Raw genomic sequence first — 26,022 nt, 5'->3', positions numbered from 1 at the left:
GCTTGAGATACATAATATATGTATATATATGCATATGTACATATATATATATATATATATATATATATATATATATATATATATATATATATATATATATATATATATATATATATTCACTGAAAAGTGACATTAACATTTTGAACTAAATGCACTGCTTATGGCCTCACATATGATACCACTCATGACATGTTCTGGTGGCTTCCCTCTTTGAGTTTTGTTAGGCCCTGGGGACCCCCTCCCCAGGGCCATTACTAATAAAAAAGGGGAGGGAGGGCCTTATGGTCCCCACTCCCTGCGCCTCGTTAGGCCCTGTGGACTCCTTCCCCCAGTGCCACACATTTTAATAAAGGAGAGGGGGGCAGCGCAGCCCCTATCCCCATGCATTGTTGGGCTCTGGGGACCCAATCCACTAGGGCCATTAATAAAAATATAGGGGAGGAGGGCCACGTGGACCCCTCCCCAAGCCTTGCTGAGCCCTGGGAATCCCATGCCCTGGGGCCACTAATTTCAGTAAAGAAGAAAGGGCCACATAGCCCCTATCTCCAAGCTTTTTTAGGACCTGGGGACCCTATCCCCCAGGGCCTATGTTAAAAGAGGAGGGGGCCACAAGGACCCCTCACCAAGCATTGAAAGGCCCCTGGGGGCCCACACCCTGGGCTGAAGTTTCACAAAATGGGGAGGGGAGCCATGTGGCCCCCTCCTCAAGCCCCTAAAGGCCCCTGGAGCCTCCCCATGGCTGCAATTTTACACACTCAGGAGTAGGGCTGCATGGACCCCCTCCCTAAGCCTCTAAAGGCCCTCTGAGCCCACCCCTGGGGTCGAAATTATTTAAATTTTGTTTTCTCCTCCTTGGCGGGAAATTTTCCTGCCAGTGCCATTACAGACAAGGAAACCGCTATGTCCCTGGTGTGGGCTCCCCGTGACATAGCTACTGAGCCTGCCCTGAAAGATGGAGTCCCCAGGGCCATTCATGGCTTAGGGAGGAGGGTCGCGCGGCAGGCGGTTGGGCTATCTGTGGCCTTTTGAGGCTTGTGGAAGGGGATTTGTGGCCCTCCTTCCCTATATAAAGTCATTTTGGCCCTGGGGTGGCCTCTGAATGCTCAGGGAGTGGGCCCATGGCTCTCCTCCCATGAAAACAAATTTCAGCTCTCGGGGTGGACTACCCAGGGTCTCTGTAGGCTCTCAGGAGCTCGGGCGGGGGCCCACCCAGCCCTCCTCTCTTTTATGAATACAGCCCTGAGGGTGGGCTCCCTGGGGCATAAATATAATATATAATAAATGCGGACTCGCTGCCCTTTTTTTCTGATCCCGCAGGAGTGCTGCAGGGTCGCAGCATTTTTTTTGTTTTTTTGACTTTCTGACTCAGGATATCTAAGGGTATTGTGCCCTAATTATAACTCGCACCCTCGCCATGTACGCCTAATTACCTCACAAATTACGGCACTAATGACACCTTTGATAACATCATTGATAATATCAATGTAATATTTGCAGTAAAATGTTTGACGAAAAAACTGTGCATAGTTACTTGAGATAACTCTAACTATAACACGTGAATTTCTGTGGTTTTGTATGTTTAAAATGTGAGCCTAACTATATCATCCCTGTAACCTTTGTGTTTTTTGTAAGGGGAATTTCTATGTTTTTTTAAATTCTATTTCCTAACTATAACGTTCCTGTAACCTTTGTCTTTTTCAGTAAATATTTATATATATATATATATATACATATATATATATATATATATATATATATATATATTTTTTTTTTTTTAACTAGTGGCAGTCGCCACTTGGTAGTTATAGTTAGGACCTAGTTTTATAGAAAAAGCGTTTTTTTACTTCCCTATATCTTTGGCGCCGATTGATGAATCTTCACAAAATGTTCCCAAACATTTTGACGTTCGCTTCACCTGCAGTCTGGAAAGTTTTCGGGTGATCCGTCAAGAAGGGGGCAGGAAAAGGAGGGGGTCCCAAAACATGTTTCTCCTATGTTAATTCCCATAGGGTTTTTGAACAGGAACACAGCCTGAACTGCTGGACAGAATTACATCAAATTTAGCAGAAAGTAGCTCTTGGTCCAAAAAGAGCCCCTTTTTGTTATTTGGTGTAAATCCGTTCAGTAGTTTTTCAGATATTTTTTTATATAGGGACGTGAAGGTTCTGCGGGGAGCCGGCTAGGACCACGGGGCCTTGAGGCTCTCCCTGCGGTCCCATTACATACTAGGTGCCCTGGGGGGCACCCAGGACAGATGGTTGGGTCCTGGAGGATGGGGTCCATATGGACCCCCTCCATACATGCCAACATTTTAGAAGAGAAAAGTGGGAGATTTCTAGAAAAAAATTGGGAGAATGTATTTTCCCCATTGACTTCCATTGGGGCCTGAATTGGGTTACTGTTATGTATTGGATTTGCAAGTCTGCTGCTGCAGCATTGGATATTAGATACAAAAATGTAGGTTTTTTTCCCTTACCTGTCAGGAGCACTGAGAAAGCGCTATGGTAGGCAGGGAGTGTGTGATGCAAGTGCTGTGCACTGGCCTGCAGGAGCAGGTTACTGGCAGTGCATACTCTGAGTTACACAAAACAGGCCCTGTCAGCTGAAGCCCGCAGAGTAATTGGGTTTTTACATGCAGGAATCAGGAGGCGGGAGACTAGCCTTGAAATCGGTAGTCTCTGGCCTGAAGTGGGAGGTTTAGCAAGTATGCCCCTCCTCCATTTAATGAAGACCGGGCCCCAGGGGATGAGGTCACTGAGGCTGAAAGTGGCCCAGGGAGGGGGACTGCAGGGTTGGGGGTCAATCCCCAGTGGTTGGCTTAACATATAGTTATTAAAATTACTTTACGTTAAAAAAAAACATAGAAATTCACTAAAAAAAGCAAAGGTTACATGGGCGTTATAGTTAGGAAAGAGAATTAAAAAACATAGAAAATGACTGAAAAAAAGAAAAGTTACAGGGGCATTATAGTTAGGTTCTGAATTTACTCATACAAAACCATGGATATTCAGCATTTATATTTAGGGTTATTTCAAGTCACTATAACTTGCACTCTAAGGTAACTATAACTTGCGCCCTCACCATGCACTGCTAATTACCCCAGATATTACAGCACTCATGACAACTTTGATAACGACATTAAAAATATAAATGAACCATTAGCAATCAAATTATTGTAGAAAAAACAGTCTATGGGAGAGGCACAAGTTATAGTTACCTCAGTGCGCGAGTTATAGTTACTTGAAATAATTCTAACTATAACTGCTGAAGTTCTATGGTTTTGTACGAGTAAATTCAGAACCTAACTATAATGTCCTGGTAAACTTTGAGATGTGGTAGCCCTTTAGACAACATCCAAAAATCTGTCTCATGCATTCAATGACCAAGGGCACATGAAAAATACTAACAGGAAGCCTACTCAATTCTGTGCTGTCTAACTTATTCCGATAGATGGGCAATTAAATCATTTCATGGTATTCCCACACCAAGTGTTAAAACTCTGCATTCTCATTCCCCTATCTACAGCATTAGGCCAAGGTATTATACATTTTGTTAATTACTTTCAAGGGTCAGGTAAGTCCTATGTAAGTAATTGAATTGGGTATATTTAAAACCTGCATTCATGGTGACACTAAACACATATTCCATTCTCAATCATCCAAATCCTACCCTAGGTCTGTCTCCCATTTCTCCTTCATATGGACTAGGGTGGTCACAGACATTACAAGATACGCCTCATATAGCTAAGTCACAAATTTCAATCCATTCCCTATCCTTGAACATTGATTGCACTACCTCTTGTCTCTTAGGCTTCCCGGTTTGTGGGCCCTACAGCACTTGTACATAACACTTGATGCCATCATAGAGTAAGAGCCTTTCCACGGGGATGGCATAATTATTCATCATGTCATCTAGAATATTTAATTCCCTCATCAAGTAGCAGTCTCCCACTAATGGCGGCCCCATCTCCTTTCAAGCTATCAATGACTAGCCCTAAAGAATCCCCTGGCTCTTGTTATACTCACCAATGGTAGGACATGGGCTTATGTTTTCATCAATTTAATCCTAGGTATGCATCTCTCCCCAGCATCTTAATGCAACATGTAATGGGTGAGAGTCCTTTACTTGCTCCTTTTAAAAGATTAGCTATGGTGCCATCTGCCAATCTATCTTCCAAGATTTCTATTTCTCATAAATCGACACCTTCCAACCATCTGCACATTACATTTGTTAGTAAGTAGAACTCAAAATCTAGTACACCCGGGACCCCATGTTTATTGGTAGCTATAATTTGGAGAGTGCTACCAGCCATCTGCTTTTCCTCCAAATCGAGTCTGTCAAAAATATGCCTAGTTTCTCTAAAGAGTGGCAAAGAAGTTATTATCTATATGTTTCTGAAAACACGAAACATTCTGAGGAGGAGTACTATATTAATTTGTACTACATGGCCCCTAATGGACAAGGGCAGTTAAAAAAAATAATGAGCTCCCTCTTGCAGCCTGTAGTGCTGTATCCAGATTTCTCTTTCTCAATTCACTCTAGAACCACTATACTTGTACGCCAGACATCTGAAAATATGTGGCTCCCAGGAGATGACAAGGCGAAGTTGCCACGGCATACATCTCCTACTGGTGTATATTTTGAGGACAGGTGTGTTTTAGCCAAATTTATCCTAGGTCCTATAACCTTTTGTTGTGTTTCTTCCAATATTCTAAACAGATGTTTTATATTTAGTGGCATAATGCACCTGGGAAAACTCTGCTCTGGTCCGACTGCACAAGAGAAATTAGCATTGGATACACTCCCTATTCAAGGATTTTGCTTATTAGTTTATAATCAGAGTTTAATAGGGGTAATGATCTATATGACTCTCTGTACGGAGGTTCACAGCATGGTTTAGGGAGACTGAGTACTTTCCTAGGGGTGTTTAGTAGGTAACCCATTCTTTGGGCTACTGTACTGTGTATATTTCACTCAGACTTGGTGCCAAAATATCCGCATAAGTCAGGTTCAGTTTATCCTCAGTAGAACGCCAGGTAAGAGTCAACCTCTGCCAGTGCCAACAAGTCGGTGTTGTGATACAAGTTCTAATAATATTCTGGGAAGGTTTCTCTAATCCAATTTGCTAGATTAATACAGTACCAAAGCTATCCCTCACCTAGGGGGAAAGGATGCTATTCTTTGATTGGCTTTTATCAGCCATGCCAGGAAACACCCTTTTCCCTTCTGAATGTGTATTGTATTCAGTATAGTTGAGACATTCTGATTTGTCAATATACTGTATATTCCATTTTTTTCATTTGCTTTCAATAGCCTGCACTTGTCTGGAGTCATCTACAGTATTGTCTTACATTAAAGATAATATAATGTTTTGTCCAGTTACGCTACCTCGCCCTCTATGACTCTCTTAACATCTACTGTGTCCTTTATTCAATCTCATCAGACTACCATGTTGAAGGCTTCAAAATACATTAAACCGTTCGATGCTATTTCAGTTATTTTCATAAAATATGTATGTATTCTCTCACCCAGTGTGTTCCTAAAGGTTCCATCCTCACTTTGAAGTTTTCAGATGGGAATCGATGTGTGTTGACTACCTCAGTAAATGCACAGTATCTGTGGGTTGTGGTCTGAGAATATTCTTACTAAGTACTCAGATCTGATCCCAAAGGTCTGTACTTAGGGATCACATAATTTACAATCTAATGTAACATTTGAATCATGAACTAGGGAGTACAGTGAGTATTGTCTGATCTCACAGTGACGCTGAGGCTATTCGCCTTCCAAGTTGAGAGTCCTCTTGTTCTTCTTTCCATGGGCATGCCAGAGAGTGGGCTGTGTAACCAGTTAAAATCTACATCTAGGACACTATTAAAGTCCCCTTCCAATAACATTTGGGTGTGTGCGCAATCTAAAGAAAGGTTAATATGGCATTTCTTCGTGGCCCAGTCATAACTATTTTGGGTGCATTAATACCAGTGGAACAGTGGAGGCACTGTCCCCCACTGACTTTGACTATACAGTGTTATCCAATTCCTATACAGTACAAAAGGTGACATGTATTTCTTCTGTCTATGGACCTGTTGAAGTAGCTGATGTATGCCACAAGTGGCACCACATAACCATCTCAGACCATGCCCCAGTAACACCGAAGATGCCTTTTTGCAATGTTGCTTTTTCAAAGGAGAGTAAAGGTAGATTTAACTCAGCTTCTCCTTAAGATTACACGATCCAGGAGTGGAAGGTGGAGACCGTCAGTGCCACTGCCACTAAGTGAATTAGTTTTACAGTTTTAGGGCGACAAATTGAGACACCACCTGATCCAAGGAGGTGGGGGACAGGAGCTTTAACAACGTACGCAAGAGAACCAAAGTTTAAGGAAATGAGAGTTATTTCTTAAGTAAGATGCACTCGTCAGCATATACTCATGTCTTCAGTAAAGTGCTCTGCTGCCATCAGAGCTAGGTTACCCTCATTAAATGTTCCTAATAAAATAAACAGTATATAAAATCAGATTCAGCGAGCACTACGATCCTGGAATAGGTAATATCGATTAATAAAAAGAGTTTCAGAAGCATGCTTTTTTAATGTTATACTCTGAAATTACAAAAGTGGGTCGTCCACTAATTACTCATTGTTGAAAACAATGGGGTGGAGAAACATGGAACAATTCACACTTGTGCTACCTAATTAAGCAGACTCAGAAGATGTTCACACTTCTTTTCTTTGGATGCAGCGCCATTGTAAAAAGAAGAGTGAAACGAAAGCAGAGATTTGACAAAAACAGATATACTTTTTATTTCATATAAGTTCATTAACAGAGAATGCAGCTTAGTATTATCTATGTGGTGTTTTTGAGAAAAGAGGGTCTAAAAAATATGTGTGAAATAAAAGCCAAGATAATACATTTGAAATCGTTTTTTTATTGAAATGTCTGATTTTAAAAATTTCGGGAGACTCGCATCGAAAGAATTTCTGCACGAAACGCGGGTTTTGTAAGGGCTCATTACTCACTTGTTGTTCTGGCTCCAGTCACATCCAAACACTGCAGCAGGATGTTTGTACTTGTGAAGAACTTTGCCATCAATTGTTCGTATAATGCTGAAATAAATACACAACTCATTAATTAGGTGCTTGCTGGGAGGAGACTGTTGAACATGCATGGTTAATAAGGAATTGCAAATTACAACTTAAACATTTATGAAAATAGTGAGTCACTGAAGAAATATCAGCCACAGTCCTAGAAAGACATGAATATGTGCGCAATTCAGGTCTCCGTGTTCTGCATGGGCTATTTGTGTATGCTCTCAGGTTGTCTATTTTGTTCGACCAAGCACAGTGACACTTCAATGAACTGAAGCTTTTCAAATATTAGTGATTCTTTTTTAATGGAGCTGTTGAATTGACGTGGTGCAGTAAGTAAACACGAATAGATTGGAATTAGGTCGCACGTAGTTGGCAGTGGCTGAGCCTTCCCCAAGCACTTTACACGTAACCTTTTGTTGTTTTGCAGTGGAAATCGGCAAACATATGGCTTGTTTGCGCAGCACATTTGCTTGAAACCGAAAAACTTAATGATGAGTGGTTTCACAATGTTTTTTTCTTTTAAATTGTATGAGTTGAGCGAAGCTTGTGAAGTTTTGAAAAAGGTCATTCGCTGCTGCAGGTAATTGGCAGCACGGTGCATCAGTCCTGTGCTCAGAGCCTCATCACCACCCGTAAAGTCAACTCAGCCCCGGCCCAGCACTGTACCTAGCTGCCACGGCTTACACCCTGCCACCATCCACCGCAATCCATGATCCTCTCTACCCCTTTCTGCACCGTAACCTGTACATCGAAGGCTGGAAGAAACTGCTTCTACGTTTCCTGGAACAGGATGCCCCTCTATGCACAAAGATACAGGAACTGCAGTGGTTCGGTCAAGTCTGACTATGTTTCGGATGAAGTCAGTGGGTTATATATCAAAATATTAATAAAGCAAATAGGAACCTACAAAAATATTGCATGCATAATATTGACTGCCACTATATCGTTGAGGCATGATAACTATAGATTGACTATCCTTATCTCCAAGGTACATAGTTGTGGAGCTAGGAATAGTAAATAGTAGAATGGTACATTTATACGTACATATTTACACTTTTCTTTTAAAAAACAGAGGTAATCTATATTCTGCAAGCAAGATTCGTGTAGGCCTTTGTAAAAATCTAGCTATTCTGGTTGTACACTCTCAGGTTTTGACATTTTTAGGCACCTAAGACCAACTTAACTGCAACAAAAACTCTGGATGCAGTTCCACAGATATTGATTCAGTGAATGTGGATCTGTGGACACTCACAAGCCGCAGATGAAATTAGCACCTAAAAAATCAACTGGGATTGGATAATTTGCACGTCAGGTGGAGAAATAGTAAGTGTAGAAAAAGAAACATCAAATTTACTATAGGAGATGCATATCAATGGTCATTGAAAAGACTGTACTTAACCACAAGAAATAAACCTGTGGAACAATGAGATGGATTACAATGCATTGTCCATCCCATTTACACACAGAAACACACTAAAAATGAGGCTGTGTCTATGTAAGTTTTCAGGATGTGTAGGAGTTGGCGTTTCCCTACGTGCAAAGATGTTTTTCCGGGGAAGAAATACAAAATAAATAGTTTGATGTGCTAATGTGTATTTGCACATCACTTGTGTACATTTTCATTTACAGTTCTGTGGAGTTTTGTAAATCGTCAGAAAGTTGGAGAACAAATGATTCTTCAATTCCGAAATTCCTTTGAGCAAAAGCCCAATAAAGGGCTTGGGGCGGGAGGGTCAAGATGTATTTTCCTTTAGAGTTTGTGAATTCCCCCAATCTGGTGAGTTTTTAGATGTTAACAAACTCCTCTTCGAGCCTTACCTACACAACAAATGGTTAAAGATTTACTACAGCAAAGAGCGTTAGTAAATCCCCTTCAAGAATGAGGAGGGAAATGGAATACCCTCGTGTAGGAGAAGGGGTTTCTTCTTTTGGCAAAATATTTTCACATGCAGAATGATAAATATGCAATTGCACTGCAGTTTAGCAATGGGAAAATAGCAACCTATAAAAATGTTAGATGACAATCGTGCTAGTAGTATGCCTGTAAACCTGTGATCTGGACAGCATTCCAGCTGTATTACTGCAAATAAATGTGAATTTCAAAAAGTAGTAATTCTGCTCCCATTTATGTAAATACCTTTATGTTGCAGATTAACTACTGTGTTGTGTACAATAATTTACAATAATGACAAGTACAATGGCAGATGAATAGTTCATTGAGGAGGTCTCTAATGAAGGACTAGGTCCAAAATACGATGGGCGCCAGATTCACTATTCTAAAAATTTGAATCCAAAAATGTAAAGAAACATTTCATATGCAGCAAAAAGCTTATTTCCTACTTAGCCATTTGAAGATTTATAAAACAGAAAAAAAGATGTCTGCTCTTATGTGGGCGATACTCAGTTGATTATCTCTCTGGGTGAGAACTTGGATGCAACCCACTGTAATTTGTGCGATTGACTCACGAGGTAGCTGGATGAATGTTGAGTCAGTTATTAAAGTTAAACATGGATAAGACTGAGATCCTGCTATGCGGTGGGGCTCATGCCATTTGGGACGCCTCTTGGTGTCTGGACTCCATGGGGGTCAAGCCTACCCTTAAGAAACAGGTCAAGAACTTAGGAGTTATGGTGGATGATGCTCACCCCATGCTAGAACAGGTCAAAGTAAGTTATGGTAAGTACTTTGGCATTCTTAAACTTCTTAGACAGCTATTTAAGTGGATACTGATTGCTTGGCACAAAACCATAGACCAGGCTATGATTACTAGCCGCTTGGACTAAGGCAAGGCCCTTTTTGTGGGAATGACGGATTACCTTTTCACCAAACTTCATATAATTCAAAATGCCGCTTCTAAACAAATCTGTAATGGGGACAGATTTGGCTCTGCGTCAGCCTGCTTGACATCTCTCCATTGGCTTCCTATGCAGAAACACGCTAGTTTTAAACTTTTATGCTATGCTCACAAGGCCCTGTATAATATTGGACCCAAAATCCTAAGCACTAGAGTCAAATTTTACAAACCTTCACGAGTATTGAGATCTGGTAATTTAGCCCCAGCCAAGATTATACTTATTAGGAAATCCAGAACAGGTGGATGTTCCTATTTGTACTTGACAGCTGCCCAGCAGAACCTTTTACCCTTTTCTCTTTGCTTTGCCTTACTGACAACCACCTCCTATTTAGAAAGAAATGAAAAATCTGGTTGTTTTCGGGATATGCCTCTGGGTTTAGGTCCGAACTCTTGCAGTGGCACTTCCTGGTGAAACTTGAGGGAACTCTTTAGCGCTGTAATGTCCCTTAGGGGATGTTTCTCATATCCCAGGAAATGATATCAAAATAGCATTCAAAGAAAGCCCCATACCTCAGTCCATGTCATCTAGTCCACCATAAGCCATCCGGTTCTCTTTTTTTTCCCCCTCCCACTTCAGTTAAACACTCACAGTTTTCTTATGACATTGTTACTTTAATTATAATTTCTAACTTAATTATACTGTTGGTACCTGCTTCATTGTCCAGGTAGGACACAATCACCAGAAAGACTCTTTACATGTTCTTCTACCAGTGCTACTGCGTGGCAGTGAGAAGAGCCTGCGTACCTTTTCCAGTCAGTTACGCACTGCTCACAGTGCAAACCCTTAAAAGGAGGATAGGGGGTGTCGTGGCACACAGTCATGACTCTGCAGGCCTAACCTCAAAGTCTTCCAGGGCATGAACAGTGCACCAGAGACTAATGGTCTGTGAACCATGGTACAAGTCAGCGGCAGATATGTGGCAGTGTGCTTCTCTGCTGTCTGATCTTTCCTCCCTGTAGGCAGTTTGCTTTATTGTCAAAAGGAGACATGTGTACACCATTTGAAGCAGGGAGGTCCAGACTTTAGAGAGCTGAAAATCGTCCTAAACTTGGTGACTTGTTGTTCTTGGCTTTGCATTTCATTCTTCTCATAAAACACCCTTATACGTCCATTTGGGAGGTACAATCCACACAGAATATTCACTGTGGGGAGAACTTGACCCTACTAAGTAAAAATATGATGTTGTAGTGCCAGTGACAGCAGGAGGGCAGGAAGGGGAATTTCTTACCCCCAGTGAGAGGGATAAAAATTGACTCCCACTTTCCTACTCTAAACTGGCTCTGATCCCCATGACTGTGCTCCCAACCTCTACAAAGAGCTAGTAGAGGAGGAATACTTCTACCCCACAGAGAGGAGCTCCCCAAAGTCATTTTCTATTCAGTGAGGATAGCCCTGTCTGACAGTCTGAAGCCTTGCAGCCCCTGGTAAGGCAACTTCTGCTGTGGGCAGCAGGATATTATGAACTCCAAGGGCTGGAAATCTGAAAGGTAAGGTAAAGCACAAGAGGGATGCCGTCTCTCTTCTTTCTTTGAAAAAAACACATTGTCCATGACCACAACCCCTGTCTCCTCCCAACTCAGAAGATGACTGATTCATCCAAAATGGTGGATCAGTACAAAACAGGAACGTTCAGAAACTCTGAAGCATCAAGGCATAAGCTGGGCCCCACTGCCCCTGGCCTGGCCCAGCCACGATTGCAAAATGCATAAAGGCCCTGCCCCTTCCAGAGATCTAGGATCCACAAAATCATGCTGGAACTGTAGGAACTCCACCCCCTCAAAACCTCAGAATAGGTTCAGCCAGATAAAGTGACCCAATAGGTTACCTTTTGCGCTTCATTAGGAGGTGGGTGTGCATAACCCTCCTTATATTGAAAGATGGACATACATTAGCCTCTTTCCAGTGGAAGTTCATCAAGGACAGGAACAAGGGCACATACCAGTCTTGGAAGGCATGCTAAGATAAATTGCTCAACAACACAGTGCTCCTTATGAAATTCCTCAACATGGTTAAGGAGGCAAATGTGTCTGGGCCCTTCATTTCACGTAACATCCTTTGTGACTGGGGCCTTTGGGAGGATCTGCGTATTTGGCAATACCAACAGTGTTTTGTCTACAGAGAGAGAAGGAGCTCTCTGTTGATGTAGGATAGGAGAGCTGGCCTCTACAGACATCAGTCCAGTTGCCGTTAGGTGACTATCTGAGGAACCTTTCCTAAAGGAATAGAACACATTTGCAATCGCTTTCAATTTTCTGAATAAGGTGCATACTTGTGTTTGTAAAGTGCTTAGGCCAGAGCTTTTTAACTGGGTCCTGCACAGCAGTGGGCGCTTGAATGGCCAGAATAACATTCAGAGCTCCTACAAAGTGCAAGCAGGCGGAAGAGGAGACCTTTACCATGGCCATAAAAATGTGGGATTTCTTCCTCACTCGAGGCAATGGTGGTGAGGTGAGTTTAGAGGAATGAACACATCACTATGTTGTTCCTCGGGTAAGAATTGCCTCTTTTTCTCAACTAAAACTAGGTGGAAGGTTGGCAGACTTTTTTCTGCTATGGTGCTTTCTAATAGGTGATTGCTGTGTGTTACAAACTGTTGTGGGGTTCGTAATAGAGTTTTATGGGTCCTCAAGGCAGTGTCAGAGACCACAACCTTTTGATTAACTTGTTCTTGGTTGGGAAGAAGGAAAAGGGACTATGTCTGCTGGACGAGCTCATGGAATTGATGAATGGTTGGTTTATAAAGCTTCAAGATGAAGGGGATCCACATTCTGAGAGACACACTCCACCCAGGGGCTAGATGGTCAGACTGGACAATAACTAAGCTTATGGTGCTTATCTTTGGATGCCACTGCCAGCTGCTTCAGTTCGGCTAGCGGTCTTGAATTTAAGGTTCTTTCTTTCACCCTCTTGCTAGAACTGTGACCTTTTTTAATGATCAGTGTCTCAGTTCTCCCCTGACAACTACAATCACCTGCTTCAGAGGTTTTAATTAATGATCAATTTTGTGAAATAGAAGCTGACGCCCACCTAGTCAATAACCTTTCTGGGGTTTATTATAGATTCCATTGCAGCCTCACTTCAGCTTTTGTCCCAGAAGATCAACACTATTAGAAAATAACTAAGGAATGGAAAAAAAAACAATGTATTTGACCTTTGCCAGAACAGTAGGTCAAATACCTTTGTAAATCCAAGTGATCTTCCTGGCACTTCTGCAAAACTGGGCACTCCATAGGCTGAAAGCAGCACATATTCAGAAGAGACTCACTTACTACAAATAGGTTGCCCTATCACAGGAAACCAGATTGGGATTCAGATGGTGGCTCTATCATATGGTTGCCTGGAATGTGCAGGCCATTTTCAGGAGTGCCCCAGACATGGACAGAGGGTCAGTGCCAACTGGAGTGGTTGGGGGCTCAGTGTGGAAATATTGCTACCGTCGAAGAGTAGTAAGCTGACAAACGCAGACTGCACATCAACTGTGTGGAGCTTCTCATGGGTTCTTTTGCAAAATGTCTAGTGAAGGACCGGGTGACCTCCTGCACTTATTGCATTCTACTGAGAATGGAAAACAGCAGTCAGAAATACCAATTGACTAGCTTTTGCCAGTTCAAAAATACTGGCATAAATGGCAAGTGATTTTTGACACTTTTACAGAGGAAGTCAATATCTGTGTTAGCACAATACCTCTTGGACACCAAGAACGCTGTCACAAACTGGAATTCCAGGCATCTCAGGGACTCAAGTGATTGGATGCTGGCCCCCATAGGTCTTCAAGCAACTAATGAGCAGATGAAAGTCACATGAGGTAGATTTCTTTGCCTCCCAACGTCTACATAAGTATTTCATTTGGCACCTGGAAATTAAAGTCTGCAGGTGTATACTTTCATACAGATTGGGGCCATCTTGACATTAAGCACGTTCTCTGTCACAGATATCAACAGGGTGCCTTCTCAGGTGAGGAGACAGGCAGCAAACACAGGTAAGGTGATGCCTTTATGGAGAGAACAAATTTTGTTGCCAGTCTTTTTGGAACTTCCTGATTATTATCCAATCTGGATTCACCAGAATGAAAAAAATCCAGAAAGATGGTCAGAGCAGTCACAGCAGCTGGCTTCAGAACCGTACCTGTTTCTTATGACTTTGAGAATTAGGATTGCTGGAGTAGATGGTCCCTCCTGAGACTTTCAAGACAGGCTGAGGCTCTAATCCAAAGGATGTGGGCAGAGAGAATGACTAAGGAATTAAAATCAGCTTGGAGGAGATGGTCTGGTTGGTGTCCGAAACAAAAACTTGAATCCCGTGAGACCAGGCTTTGTGCATGTAGCCAATTTCCTGTCAGACCTATAGAGAGTGGCCTGGTCAACAGCACAATTCATGCCTCAGGCCAGACATTTCAGCATTTCTCCCACTGAAGGGTGCCATGGAGGTGGAACACCATCTCATTTGAAACATCCTTCAATGAAGTTGCTTGTACAGGGTACTTTGAGCTATTCCCAAAATGAACAAAACAGGTTTTTATCTAGGAAGCTACTCTCTACCAAATTGGCAATTATTTACGCCTGACCTCTTATGTGAGGGTTTCAGATGTCTGACTGCTGGACATGTCTGGCAGGATATTTACACTGAATGGAGTAGTATTCACTATTGGCAGATGGACAAAATCCAATACCTAGCCCATTTCGAGCCCAGCCTTTTCAGACTTACCCAAAACTGGCTCAGTTAGATGCTTAAAGGCCTACGAAAATATGAAAGTAGAGCCAAGGCCTGCAGGTGTTCAGCAGGATATGATAGCTATTAGCAAAGTCCTCCCGGCTGTGACTGGCCCATTACAGAGTAAGTTTTTTCAATTTATATTTTTTTGCATCATTAACAACACGCAGAATGTAGTTTTGCTCTTGATTTTAAATGTATACACTGAAATGTATTTCCTATGAATTGTAGAAATACATTTTCTTAATTCTTGCTAAGTAGGTCTCCATTTAGGCCCGGTTGCCATCTTTTATCAAATTAGATGTCTCCCCGTGGACATTTCACTGCTTATTATTTTTGCAGCAGACAGTCAAGATTGTTTATTTTCATTGATATTCGTGCTGTTCTTGATGAAAAACGTTACAGTTTGATCACAATAATATTAAGTTTCCATGGGTCCTCAGCTAGTTTAGTGTGCCCTATTCATTCCCAATAGTTTTCTGTTGTTCATGTAACTAATTTGTTCTGCCATCTCCAGATGACATTAGAAGAGTAGGCAGAATCAATATTCATGTAGTGTGCTAGTGCTTAGGTGCTAAGACAATATAACATTTAATAAAACTGTGCTCTGATTTGCTGAGAATGTAACACGTTTGATCATTCCACGATGATTGTGCAGTTTTTAATGATTTAGTATGCAGAATTAGTGCATATAAACTCTTTTTATTGATTTTAGTACATCCGAGTAAAACTTACATGAAGATGTGCAATTGGGCAGTAAGATCATTCCCAAAGTACCATTAATTTCAATTGACATTTAGAAACCAATAACACAATTCAGCCTTTCATAAGGAGCAGTACCCACCAATGTTCCTGCCTTATCCCAGGGCTGCATTGGTGTGCGTACAGGGGTTTCATATTTTAACATACTTCTTATGCCCCCACAAGCTTTATACCCCAGTTCCTCGAGTGAGGTGCAGTGATTCATTCCACTAGTCCATTCGGTGATATAGGGGGGACGGGCATATGGCCAGTGGTGTGCTAAGTCTCTCTTCACTACTATGTGGTTCATAGCCACTAGGGCTCGAGTGCTACAAGGTCTGCCTAGATTTTCCTTCATGACTAATACAATAATTTTTGATCTAGTTCTAGGTACCTGTCCACAACACTGGCCAGGGCCCTGTTGGCATGCCAATAACTTTGGATAACTTAGCATTCCTAGACAGTGTGACCGAAGGTGCCCGGAGAGGAACACATCAAAGGTAGTCAGGGCTGATGGCACGTCCAATTCGTAAGATTCGAGAGGGAGGATAGTAAAATTTATCACCTTATTTAAAATGAATGAGGAAAAATTGCATAGATATCTTCAACAGCCTGGATGCCATTTTAGCCTTGGTCCATCTTATCATCGTCAAGAGGTCCCAGGTCTGCCTTCCATTTTGCCTTGAGTAGTAGTAAGGAATCAGGGAAAGTCGATTACTAGGAATTTATATAACCTTGACAGTAAAATTGCAAATTATGTAAGTTAAAGTTTGCAGGCAACTCTTGGAATGACCTGATTGGGCTGCCCGTCTAGACATCCTGGGGAGTGGAAATGCCTAAGTCCCATCTAGCAAATCTGGAGAGATTTGCTGCTTTAGCCAACCATGTACCCTGCCACAGCTGTGTTTCTGTTGCTTTTTGCCACACCATTTGGTATGTTTAGGTATGGCCATAGTCATAGGCCAGTGATTGCTTGTTGAAAGCATCATCATACAAGGCCTGTAGGTGAGGTGTAAGGAGGGGTATCTCTTGAAAAACTCCGACAGAAATCCATTAGGCCCAGGGGTTTTACCAGATGGCATCAATGTTATAGCTTCTTGTATATCCATTGTGGTGAGATTGAGTACATTCAGCCCTCAACTCCAGTGGGAGGGCTCGTACACGAAGGTCACGTATAATGGGGTAAACCCTTTCCAGGGAACGAGGCGGATGTCAAGCATACAAAGCACTGTAGTGAGAGCAAATTCAGCTTCTAAGGCTATTGCTGCTCAGACCATTTCTCTGGTAGAGGTCTGCAGTCCAGAGGCAAATCTACTGATACTTTTTGCATATGCGAGCCAATAGAGCAGCTTCCCTGCCTTGACACCCCTGTTTACAGTTTACAGTTTATGTCATACATCCCTACCATGGACATAAAACCAGCCTAGGTGGGCCAAGCCTGTGAGGTTCTGCTAAAAAGCTGTTAGAAAAAGAACAGATGGTGGACAGAATGCTGAACAATGTCAAACATTCACCCCCAGTTGGAGAGCTGGGCCTTAATCCATTGTTTTTTGCTCACCATGCCATTCAAGTTTGGACCCAGCCATATGCAAATCAGTCTTGACCTTGCTCCCCATGAGAACAGTCCGCCCCAAACTGCCAGGCCGGGTCCTCCCAAGACTGGAAACAAGCATCCTGGGACAGGTTTCGGGGTATCACCCCTCATCAGCCACGCTGGCTTGACTCTGTGGGATGGGGAGCACGAGACCCATGTCTGGGCATACCCAATCCACTTGGGGTAGCAAATGCAAAATGAACAGATGATTGACAGAATGCTGAACAATGTCAAACACTCACCCCCAGTTAGAGATCTGGGCCTGAATATATCATTTTGTTGCTCACCATGCCATTCCAGTTTGGAGACAGCCATTGCAAATAAGTCTTGACTCTGCTCCCCATGAGAACAGTCCAGCCCAAACTGCTAGGCTAGATCCTCCCCAGACTGGAAACAAACATAGTGGAACTGGTTACGGGGTATCACCCCTCATCAGCCAGACTAACTTAATTCCAGTGGCATGGCGAGCACGGGAACCACGTATGGTCATACTGGTCCACTTAGGGAAACAAATTAAAAAAGAACAGATGATGGATGGAAAGCTGAACCATGTCAAACATTAAGCCCCATTCAGACTGGTATGCGGCCTGAGTGATTGCCAGTGGCTGAGATTAATTCAGGCATTCAATCCATCACTTTGTTGTTTTCGAAAAGCTGGCCTGATTAAGCTGTCATTGAATAATTTATTTGGAGTTAGCATTGCCTGCATGCTTAAGGCTACTTAAGTCTCGCTAAAGTAGAAAGGGCTCTGCCTCGGGGTTTTTAGTTTTGTCACATATATAAGTCAGTGCCCCCCTCTCTGATGACTGTATTAAAAGCTTTGCAAAGCTCAGTCAGGGAGGAGACTGAGCCCCCATTGAAGTCAAAATACTCTGTGATAGTGCAGCGGAGAAAGTTGCTGAAGGAATCGTCTAGCTAACCCCACTCGTCAATCTACTGACCGTCAGCATTATAGAGGAATGATCTGAGAGCCCCCTTGAGAGTATGTGTGTGTGGGAGATATTACCAATATCTCTGGCGGCAGTCAAGAAGTAGTTAATAAGGGAGGTGTCATGTGGGGGGTGAGTAATAAGTGTATTGCCTGGTCCTGTGGAAGAGTAGCCCCCAAACACTGACAACCCCTAGCTGAGGTATAAAGGCACAGTGGTCACCTAACAGGAATCTGTGTCATATTGAGTGTGCATTATAGAGTTGAAATCTGCACCAATGATAGTCAGAAGTTAGCTAAAAGCTTGCGGCGTGTGTTCTAGTAAATGGGGGGAAATTACACACTGAGTAGCATCCATGTATGACCCCCTAGGAGTCCCAAATTAAATTAACATCAACTAAACAAGACTTGTAGAGTGCAGCTAATCACACGTGAGGATATCCAGGTCCTGTGAACCCTGGTGAGTAGGAGGCTCAGTCGAACAGCCAGGCCTTGAGTCCTTTCCTGAATTCCAGCAGAGAGGGTGCGGTCTGGAGGTGAAGAGGGAGGGTGTTTCAAGGCGTCCTCCACTCTTGCTTTGGTGGATTCGAGGGGTGTGAGCGAGGTAGAGGAAGGCAGAGTGCAGGTGTCTAGAGTGTTGGTGGAAGTTCAAAAATGGTTGATGTTTGCTGGTCTTAGGTTGTGTAGGGCTTTGTAGGTGTGGATCAGCATCTTGAATTGGCATCTTTTCTGAACAGGGAGCCAGTGGAGCTTTCTGAGATGGGGGTGATATGGGAGGTCAAGGATGATTCTGGCCACTGAATTCTGTATGGTCTGCAGTCTCTTTAGGAGGTGATTCCTGTGTGCAGTATGTTGCTGTAGTCCAGCCGGCTGGTGATTAGATCTAGGGTGACGGTTCACTTGTGTTCACGGGGAGCCATTTGAAGATCTTATGGAGCATGCAAAGAGTGAAGAAGCAAGTGGAGACAGCACTGATCTGGCTTTTCATGGTGAGCTTGCTGCCCAGGATGATGCCTAGATTGTGGGCATGGTCTGTCTGAGTGGGTGAGGGTTCTAGCTCAGAAGGACACCAGGAGTAATTCCAAGAGGAGGAGTTGTTCGGGGACGCTTGACTTGGACCTATGGAAGTTGGCCATCCTGGTAGAGAGGTCTTCTGATAGAGAGAGGATGAGCTGAGTGACGTCAGTGAAGGATATGTTTAGTCCATGGGTTCCTACGATGTTGGCCAATGGCGTCATGAAGGTGTTGAACAGAGTAGGGTGGAGGGATTAGTCTTGAGGGACACCACAGATGATATTCCAAGTTTCGTAGGTGAATGGAGGGAGGCTGGTTCTCTGGGTTATTCCGTGAGGAAGGAGGCAATCCATTTGAGGGTATCTCCTTGGATTCCAATGTGGCAAAGTCTCTTCATAAAGGTGTGGTGGGATACAGTTTTGAACACTGCTGAGAGGTCGAGAAGCATCAGGGCAACCAATGTTAAGAAATGTTCTGATGTGGCAGCAATCAGGGCTGTTCTGGTGCTGGGGTTGGCGCTGAAACCTGACTGGGAGGCGTCCAGAAGATTATTTTCTAGGTGTTACATGAGTTGGCGGTTCATTACCTGTTTGGGGACCTTGGCGGGGTAGTGCAGCTGAGAGATGGGACAGTAGTTCTTGAGTTTGCTGGGGTCAGGGACTGTTTCCTAAGGAGGGGTTTGACTTCTGTGTGTTTCCATTCTTTGGTCAAGGTGGCTGTGGTGATGGATGTGTTGAAAATGATGGTGAGCTTGTTGCTGATCATCTTGCTTCCGAGGTTGAAGATGTGCTGGGGACATGGGTCCTTGGGTGCACCTTAGTCGAAGGGGTCCATTATGCCACTGGTGTTTTGCATGGTGAGTTGGTTCCAGGTAGTAAGCAGGTAGTCAGGTTTGCACCTGTGGGCACAAGGAGGCTGAGGATGTCAGCGGTGGTGGGTTGAGGTTTGAAGTTTTTGTAGATGATGAAGGTCTTGTTGTGGAAGAAGTCTGCCAGGGAGTTACAGAGTTCCTGGGAAGGGGTGATGATGTTTTCAGTGGCTGAGGGGTTGGAGAACATTTTGACAATGTTGAAACATTCTTTGCTGCGGTTAGAGCTGACTTTGATGTGGTTGGCAAGAGTGCTCCTTTTTGTTTCTTTGAGGAGTTGGTGGTATTGGTTGAAGGATACTTTGAATGAGGCTCAGACTTTGGTCTCTTTGCTGGTTTGCCACTTCCTTTCAAGTCGCTTGCAGCTGCGTTTGGTGATTCACAGTTCTGTGGTGTACCAGTTGGCCTGTTTGGAGGATCTCTTGAGTTTATTGGTCTTGACAGGGGAGGCTTTGTCGGCAGACTCAGTAATCCATGCAGAGAAGTTCCTGACCGCCTGTTCTAGGTTGTTTGAGGTGTTTAGGTGGGAGGTGTTGAGTGAGTCCCAAGACCATGACACAGCGACCCAAGGAATCCATGGATACCTTAAGCATAAAAAGGGGAAAGGTTCTCCTTAAGATGACAGTAACCCCTTGGGAACCTTGAGTGTATCCGAGGAGTACACTCTGAAGTAACTATGCCTGCCCAAGTAGGAGCATTTTGTTCTCAGTATGTAGGTCTCCTAAAAACATCAAGACAGCGGGTTAAAATCTTTTAACTTACAACATTGACTGCTCCCCTTCTGAGTTTATTGTTGACAACATTGACGTTCCAGGATAGTATATAATATTCATTAGGGGATCCAAAAAGCTGAGTCTGACGTCATCTAGGGATGATTTTGATCAGGTGATAACTACTAGGAGGCTCCCACTGCCTTGTCACTGTGACTTGAAAAAGGAGGACCAACAAATAGAGTAACACAAACCAAAACCATAACATGCAGAAACTGAGCTTCCATCCCTTTCCCTACCCTACACTTCTCCCCATGAAGCATCTGTCACCCTGCATTGTATGTACACCAAGGACCCAACAGAACTAAGTGGGCGTGTCAACGGTGGAGAAGGCGAGGACCACTTATTGGTGTGACAATTTGTGAGGCACACTAACTGGTGAGAGTGACAGCATGAGGAGAGTCAAGGGGAACTGCAGTCACTTGTCTCTTCGGCTACAGCCCTCAAGAGCACCGGGAGCCTCCCTGCAGTCATGGGGCATGAATATTTAGGACTTTGCGAGACCAACGTCTCCTAATATTGTCTCCTTGTGAGACGCAGAAGTTGCCTCCAAATACCAACCTCCTTCCCCTGTGTCGCCAAGTCAGACGGGGAAGACTGGCTTTGGCCGAAGTCCAGATGTTCCTCCATCCAGGACTAAGTGCTCTTGGGTACATTGAAGAACAGAGATTTATCTTTATACATGAGGCATGCTAGGAACAGCATGTACTGTATTTGCAAGGCTCTGAGCTTCTCCTTCACAGCCAAAAATAAGCGGTGTGGTTCTTGTACTTAAGGGCCTATATTTATGGGCTTTGCGGTGTAGGGAAGCGCATGGGTCACAATCCATGGATGTTGCATGGGAACAACCTCACAACACCTGTGGCAACCCCTCCCTGGTGCAGAGCAATGTAACGCAGCAATTTGCACTGCATTACATTACGCAAGATTGATGAAGCCACAAAAGCCCAACAAGGTGGCCTTGTGTGTCTCCATACACCTCACTTAATGTTTGTTTCACTCTTGCACCACATTGGGTGGTGCAGGAGCACTACAAACCAGATCATAAATATGGCCCTAAGTGTATAGTTTGGGAAAAGCATGACAAGGGCTATTTTATGGGCACCACATAGGATAATATCTCAGTCCATGAAGTTCAGAAGCTTAGCAATCATTGGTTCAGGAGGCCATGGGGCCCGATGAGCCACCAGCAAGCTATGTGCCCCCTCCATAATAAAACAGAATGACAGTTCCTCCATTGGCAGCCATGATTTCAGCCACTCACTGATGAAGTGTGTTGGGTGGCTCCCCTCAACCCCTTGGGGACTCCCATAATTCAGATGTTTTTCCTTCTGGGTCTGCCTTATGCATTCTCGTCCCTTGCCTCCTGATGAATTACCCTACGTTGGCGAGCTGACACAGTGGTCTGAAGCGTGCAAGTACAGTCTTCTACTTCAGATAGTCGGCCTTCTGCCTCAGTTAATCTATCAACTGCATTCCAGAGATCCTGAAAAAGCAGTTCTAGGTTGAGGCTCAATTCACAAATCCTACCTTCGAAGGAGGTTCTCAAGTCCCGAATGGCTATCAGTATGCAGGCTGTGAAGTCTGGTGGGGCTCCAACCCCATGGGCCCATGCATCACAGCACTCCAGTCTCTCACACAGGGAGAAATAATTGGACCCCAGTCAATGGTGGAAGAGGGTCTGGATAACATGTCTATTTTGCCTTGCATTGATAGGTTGCATGGCATTTCTTTGCCCATTGTCAGTGCAGGGTAGTCAACACAGCAAAAATGGGAAGAAGAGCCAAAGAAGGAAATATGGTGCCAGCAAGCAGGTGCGATCTGCGTCCAGTGAAAGCAAGGCAGAGCACACCCCACTCCTCCCAGAATGGGGTGCTTAGAGGCCTCCAGTGCATCACTCAGGGAAGGCAAGGAAAGTCTCAGCTGTAGCACACAGCTGCAGCATGGTGTCTCCAAGCACAGGGGTGATATATCAGCACCACCGTAGCAGCCACTTGGACTGCCTCAACACCAACAGTTGCCTCCCCCATCTGTGTAGCAAGGGCAGAAAGCAGCAGCTGTGAGGAGTCGGCCCAGAACACACACAGAATCAGATGCGTGGGTGGTGAGGAGATTGCCATGTGAGTTCAGCTGAGTGCAACACAGCCGCAGATGGGCCCAGGGTCTAAGCCTCAGATCCAAGCCTCACCACCAATCCCAGCGGGGAATTCAACCACCCCTCTTCCGAGGGGCAAGGATCCCAGGAGCTGGCTTGCAGTATTGAGACTGTTGCCAAGGATTGGGGCCCCGGGCCTCTTTTCAGTTTTACATTGGTGCATGGGGTCTCCCAGGATCAGCCACAGTCAGCAGGAGCGTCTTGTCTTCTGAAGAAAAACTTGGCTGAACAAAGGACTTAGGCCATGATTTAAAGTTCAGCAGATGGGTTACTCTGTCAAAAATGTGACGGATATCCCGTCCACCCTATTATGAGTTCATAAGATAAGATGCATTTGTATAATGGAGGCGGGGATATCAGTCACATTTGTGATGGAGTAACCCATCTGCCAAACTCTAAATCAGGTATTTGCTTGAAATCCTACCAGGCTCTATAACCTCATTTGGTGATATGCAAGGCAGGGTGGGACTGAGCGCCTGGAGTCAGGTAGGAGTGGGCACACTGGGCACACTATTTCAGGAGAGTGTGCTAATACCCTATGATCACTGCAGGAGGAATATGGGCTGCCGCCAGCAGGACATTTCCTGGCACAAAGGTATCTACTGGTGGAGTCAGAGAGACTTTGGGGCATCACAGACTCTGAATCAGATCAGCACCCTCTGATACACGACCTATGCATAATGGGTGGAGCCTTTAGGCTTATTACATGGTTCGTTCGTGCACTTGCATACACAGTACATGACCTCATAACTATGATCAGCATGGCGTGTGAAAAGGATATGTGTCAGGAACTGTCCAACAAGGAAAGTTATCGCAGGATGCTAATTTTCAGTACATTCAATTCAGCATATTAAACAGAGCTTATATAACACCCTCTTCCCTCTCTCACATATTTGGGTCCTCTTCAAACTGCCCTAGGTGCCACCAACCGGGGGCTGATATGATGCATATGTTTGGGGACTATTCAGAAGCAACAGAGTTGTGGGCTGCAGTGTTCACTGCATTAGAAGAGGTGATTGGCTGCATGGATGTGTGTACGAGAGAAGGCTTATTGTTAGGACTGTTCTGGCGCTCACAAACAGCTAAAGCTGCCAACCATTTCATTGACTTGTCACTGCTGATAGCTCGTAGGCTAACAGCAATGCATTGGAAAGTCCCAATATTACCTTGTGTAGTGTACAGGTGTGCAGCGACACTCAAGTCGGGGTGGGAAGAAGCAGTGGCATTAGGATGGGAAGAGGCTCGGGGACTCTGCAAATATCCTATAGCGGCAGACTGGGAGGCGCAGCTTATAGGCTTACAAACATATGAAGAGGGAGTGGGTGCTCAACATGGCACTTATAACTATCACATCATACCTCATCATTCCCTAAGACCCCAATTGACACTGGTCCCCAATGTTGCTCCTGTTGAATGTTGAACCTTGATGGAAATGGCATGCACCGGTGCTGTAAAGAACGCATTGTATTACTGACACCATCATTGAATGAGTAGTTGCTATCACATGACCGGTTTGTTGTTGTAGTTTGTTCTTGTAGTTTTTTCTGATTACTGAGAACTGAACCAAAGACTCCTCGTATTGCAGATAGGTTGTCGTACCATGTATAAACCTGTGATGTGCTCACTGTTAATGCTTTGTATCCTGTACTAGATGTGACACATATACCTTTGATGTTGACAATGGCAATAAAAATAGTTCACAAAATAGAAATCAGCCAGGAATGCTATTGGACTGAGTGGCCCCCAGCTCAGAGAGTTATCTGTATTCCCAGGGCAGCTCACTCCATCTTCCAGGGCCTGGGACTCAAACCAGCCTCACAATCACTTGGGCAGTGAGCAATTCACAGGCAGCGCACCCTCAATGTTCAGGGCCCTCTTCTCAGCACATCGGCTGCCTGTTGTGGTGGTGATCCAGGAGCTCCCTGTGGTCAGCTGTTTAAGTACTCCTTGTGGCTCTCCAGGGACACTGCTACATCTTAGCCACTGCAACTAGGAGAGGGGACAGCTGATCACCTTTCATGATCATTTCTCAGGGCAGCGGGCCCTTAAAAGAAAGTTATTTGGCTTTTTTCATGCCCTGGGGAGACAGGACTGGCAGCACCACGTTCTCTACCCTCCACCCCAACTTTGAGGAGCGGCACAGGACTAGGCACGGAATTCAGAATTGAGTGTCTGCTATGTTAAGTTGTTGACCACACCTCCCTCTGTTTATAAACTTTTGAATTGGGGGGTGAGCCAGATTCTTTCCTAACCAGCTAGGAATGCTGTCCATTTATCTATAGATTTTGCTGCTCACTTGGGACTTAGACTATTTCTGATTTTGCATTACTCTGTAATGCTCTATTTGCCTTCATAGCAATGACGCTATGCTCTTGCTTAATATAATGTACTTTTGATGTGCTGGGCGGTTCCTTACCTTGGGGACACAATGGCTCATGAAACTGAGGTAATTACCATCTCCAATCCTTCAACCCATGGATGTTCTGTTGAGGTAATATTTTGAGGTGTAAAATGTTTGGGGGTTCCCCAAACCTCCAATAGTCAGGTGTGACCGCTGAGTCAATGGAGAAGCAGGTATAGACAATTTCTTTTTTTTGGGGGGTGGGGCACCCACCAATGGATGCAATGGCATCCAATTATTTCTCCCTGTGTGAGAGACTAGAGGCTATCATGAGTGCAGTGGAGTGGTCAGCCAACCCCACTTTCAAACCATTTTACTTCAAGTTGGTGAAGGGGGTATCTTCCTTAGTAGATGGAAAGCTTTAAACAAGCATAATACTCACTTCTGGCCATAATATAACAGTTTTTTTCTTTCCACCCTTAAGATGAATGACATTCATAAGGTTTTAGTATTTATTTTTGTGCACTAGAAATATGCAGTCCATTGGTCCGAGGAACTGAAACTGTTAAATACTATTTAAGATAATTACATTTTTCTCACTACAATATATTCTAATTGTCACTCTTTTATTTCTGTCAAGGTCTGACCAAAAGCAAGAATGAGATGATACATGAAAATGTTGAGCTAATAGTTTGTTGCATGTAAAAGAGAGGCTGCAATGACTTTTTATGTACTAGTTAACAATGACCGATCTATGTAATTGGTGCTTTCTTGATGTTTTATGGCATAATTTCCAGGGTAATGGGAAATCTAGCTTCTGGATATTTAATTTCTTGGTTCTGAAATGCTGGAGTAGAAAACAAAGAAACATAATCCTCGCCTATGTATCCTTAATAGAACTGAACATTGCAGTTAAAAAGCTACAACATTTTCCATCATTGTTTATACACTGTTCAATT

At 43.8% G+C, this 26,022-nt stretch overlaps 1 protein-coding gene across 2 annotated transcripts in view; it reads right to left on the bottom strand.

Annotated features, from left to right (window-relative positions):
- WDR17 (WD repeat domain 17) overlaps window positions 1-26,022 on the bottom strand; it is an 811,699-nt gene that overhangs the window by 523,794 nt on the left and 261,883 nt on the right. For both annotated transcript variants that reach the window (XM_069244628.1, XM_069244620.1), the window contains exon 11: window positions 7,015-7,101. In XM_069244628.1, coding sequence (XP_069100729.1) covers window positions 7,015-7,101 — 87 coding nt within the window. The remainder of the gene's footprint in view (window positions 1-7,014; window positions 7,102-26,022) is intronic.

This window comes from Pleurodeles waltl, chromosome 1_2 (genome assembly GCF_031143425.1).
Source record: "Pleurodeles waltl isolate 20211129_DDA chromosome 1_2, aPleWal1.hap1.20221129, whole genome shotgun sequence".
In the NCBI taxonomy this organism is placed as follows: Eukaryota; Metazoa; Chordata; class Amphibia; order Caudata; family Salamandridae; genus Pleurodeles; species Pleurodeles waltl.
The sequence above is the reverse complement of the archived record's forward strand: the minus strand, read 5'-3'. Positions and strand labels throughout refer to the sequence as shown.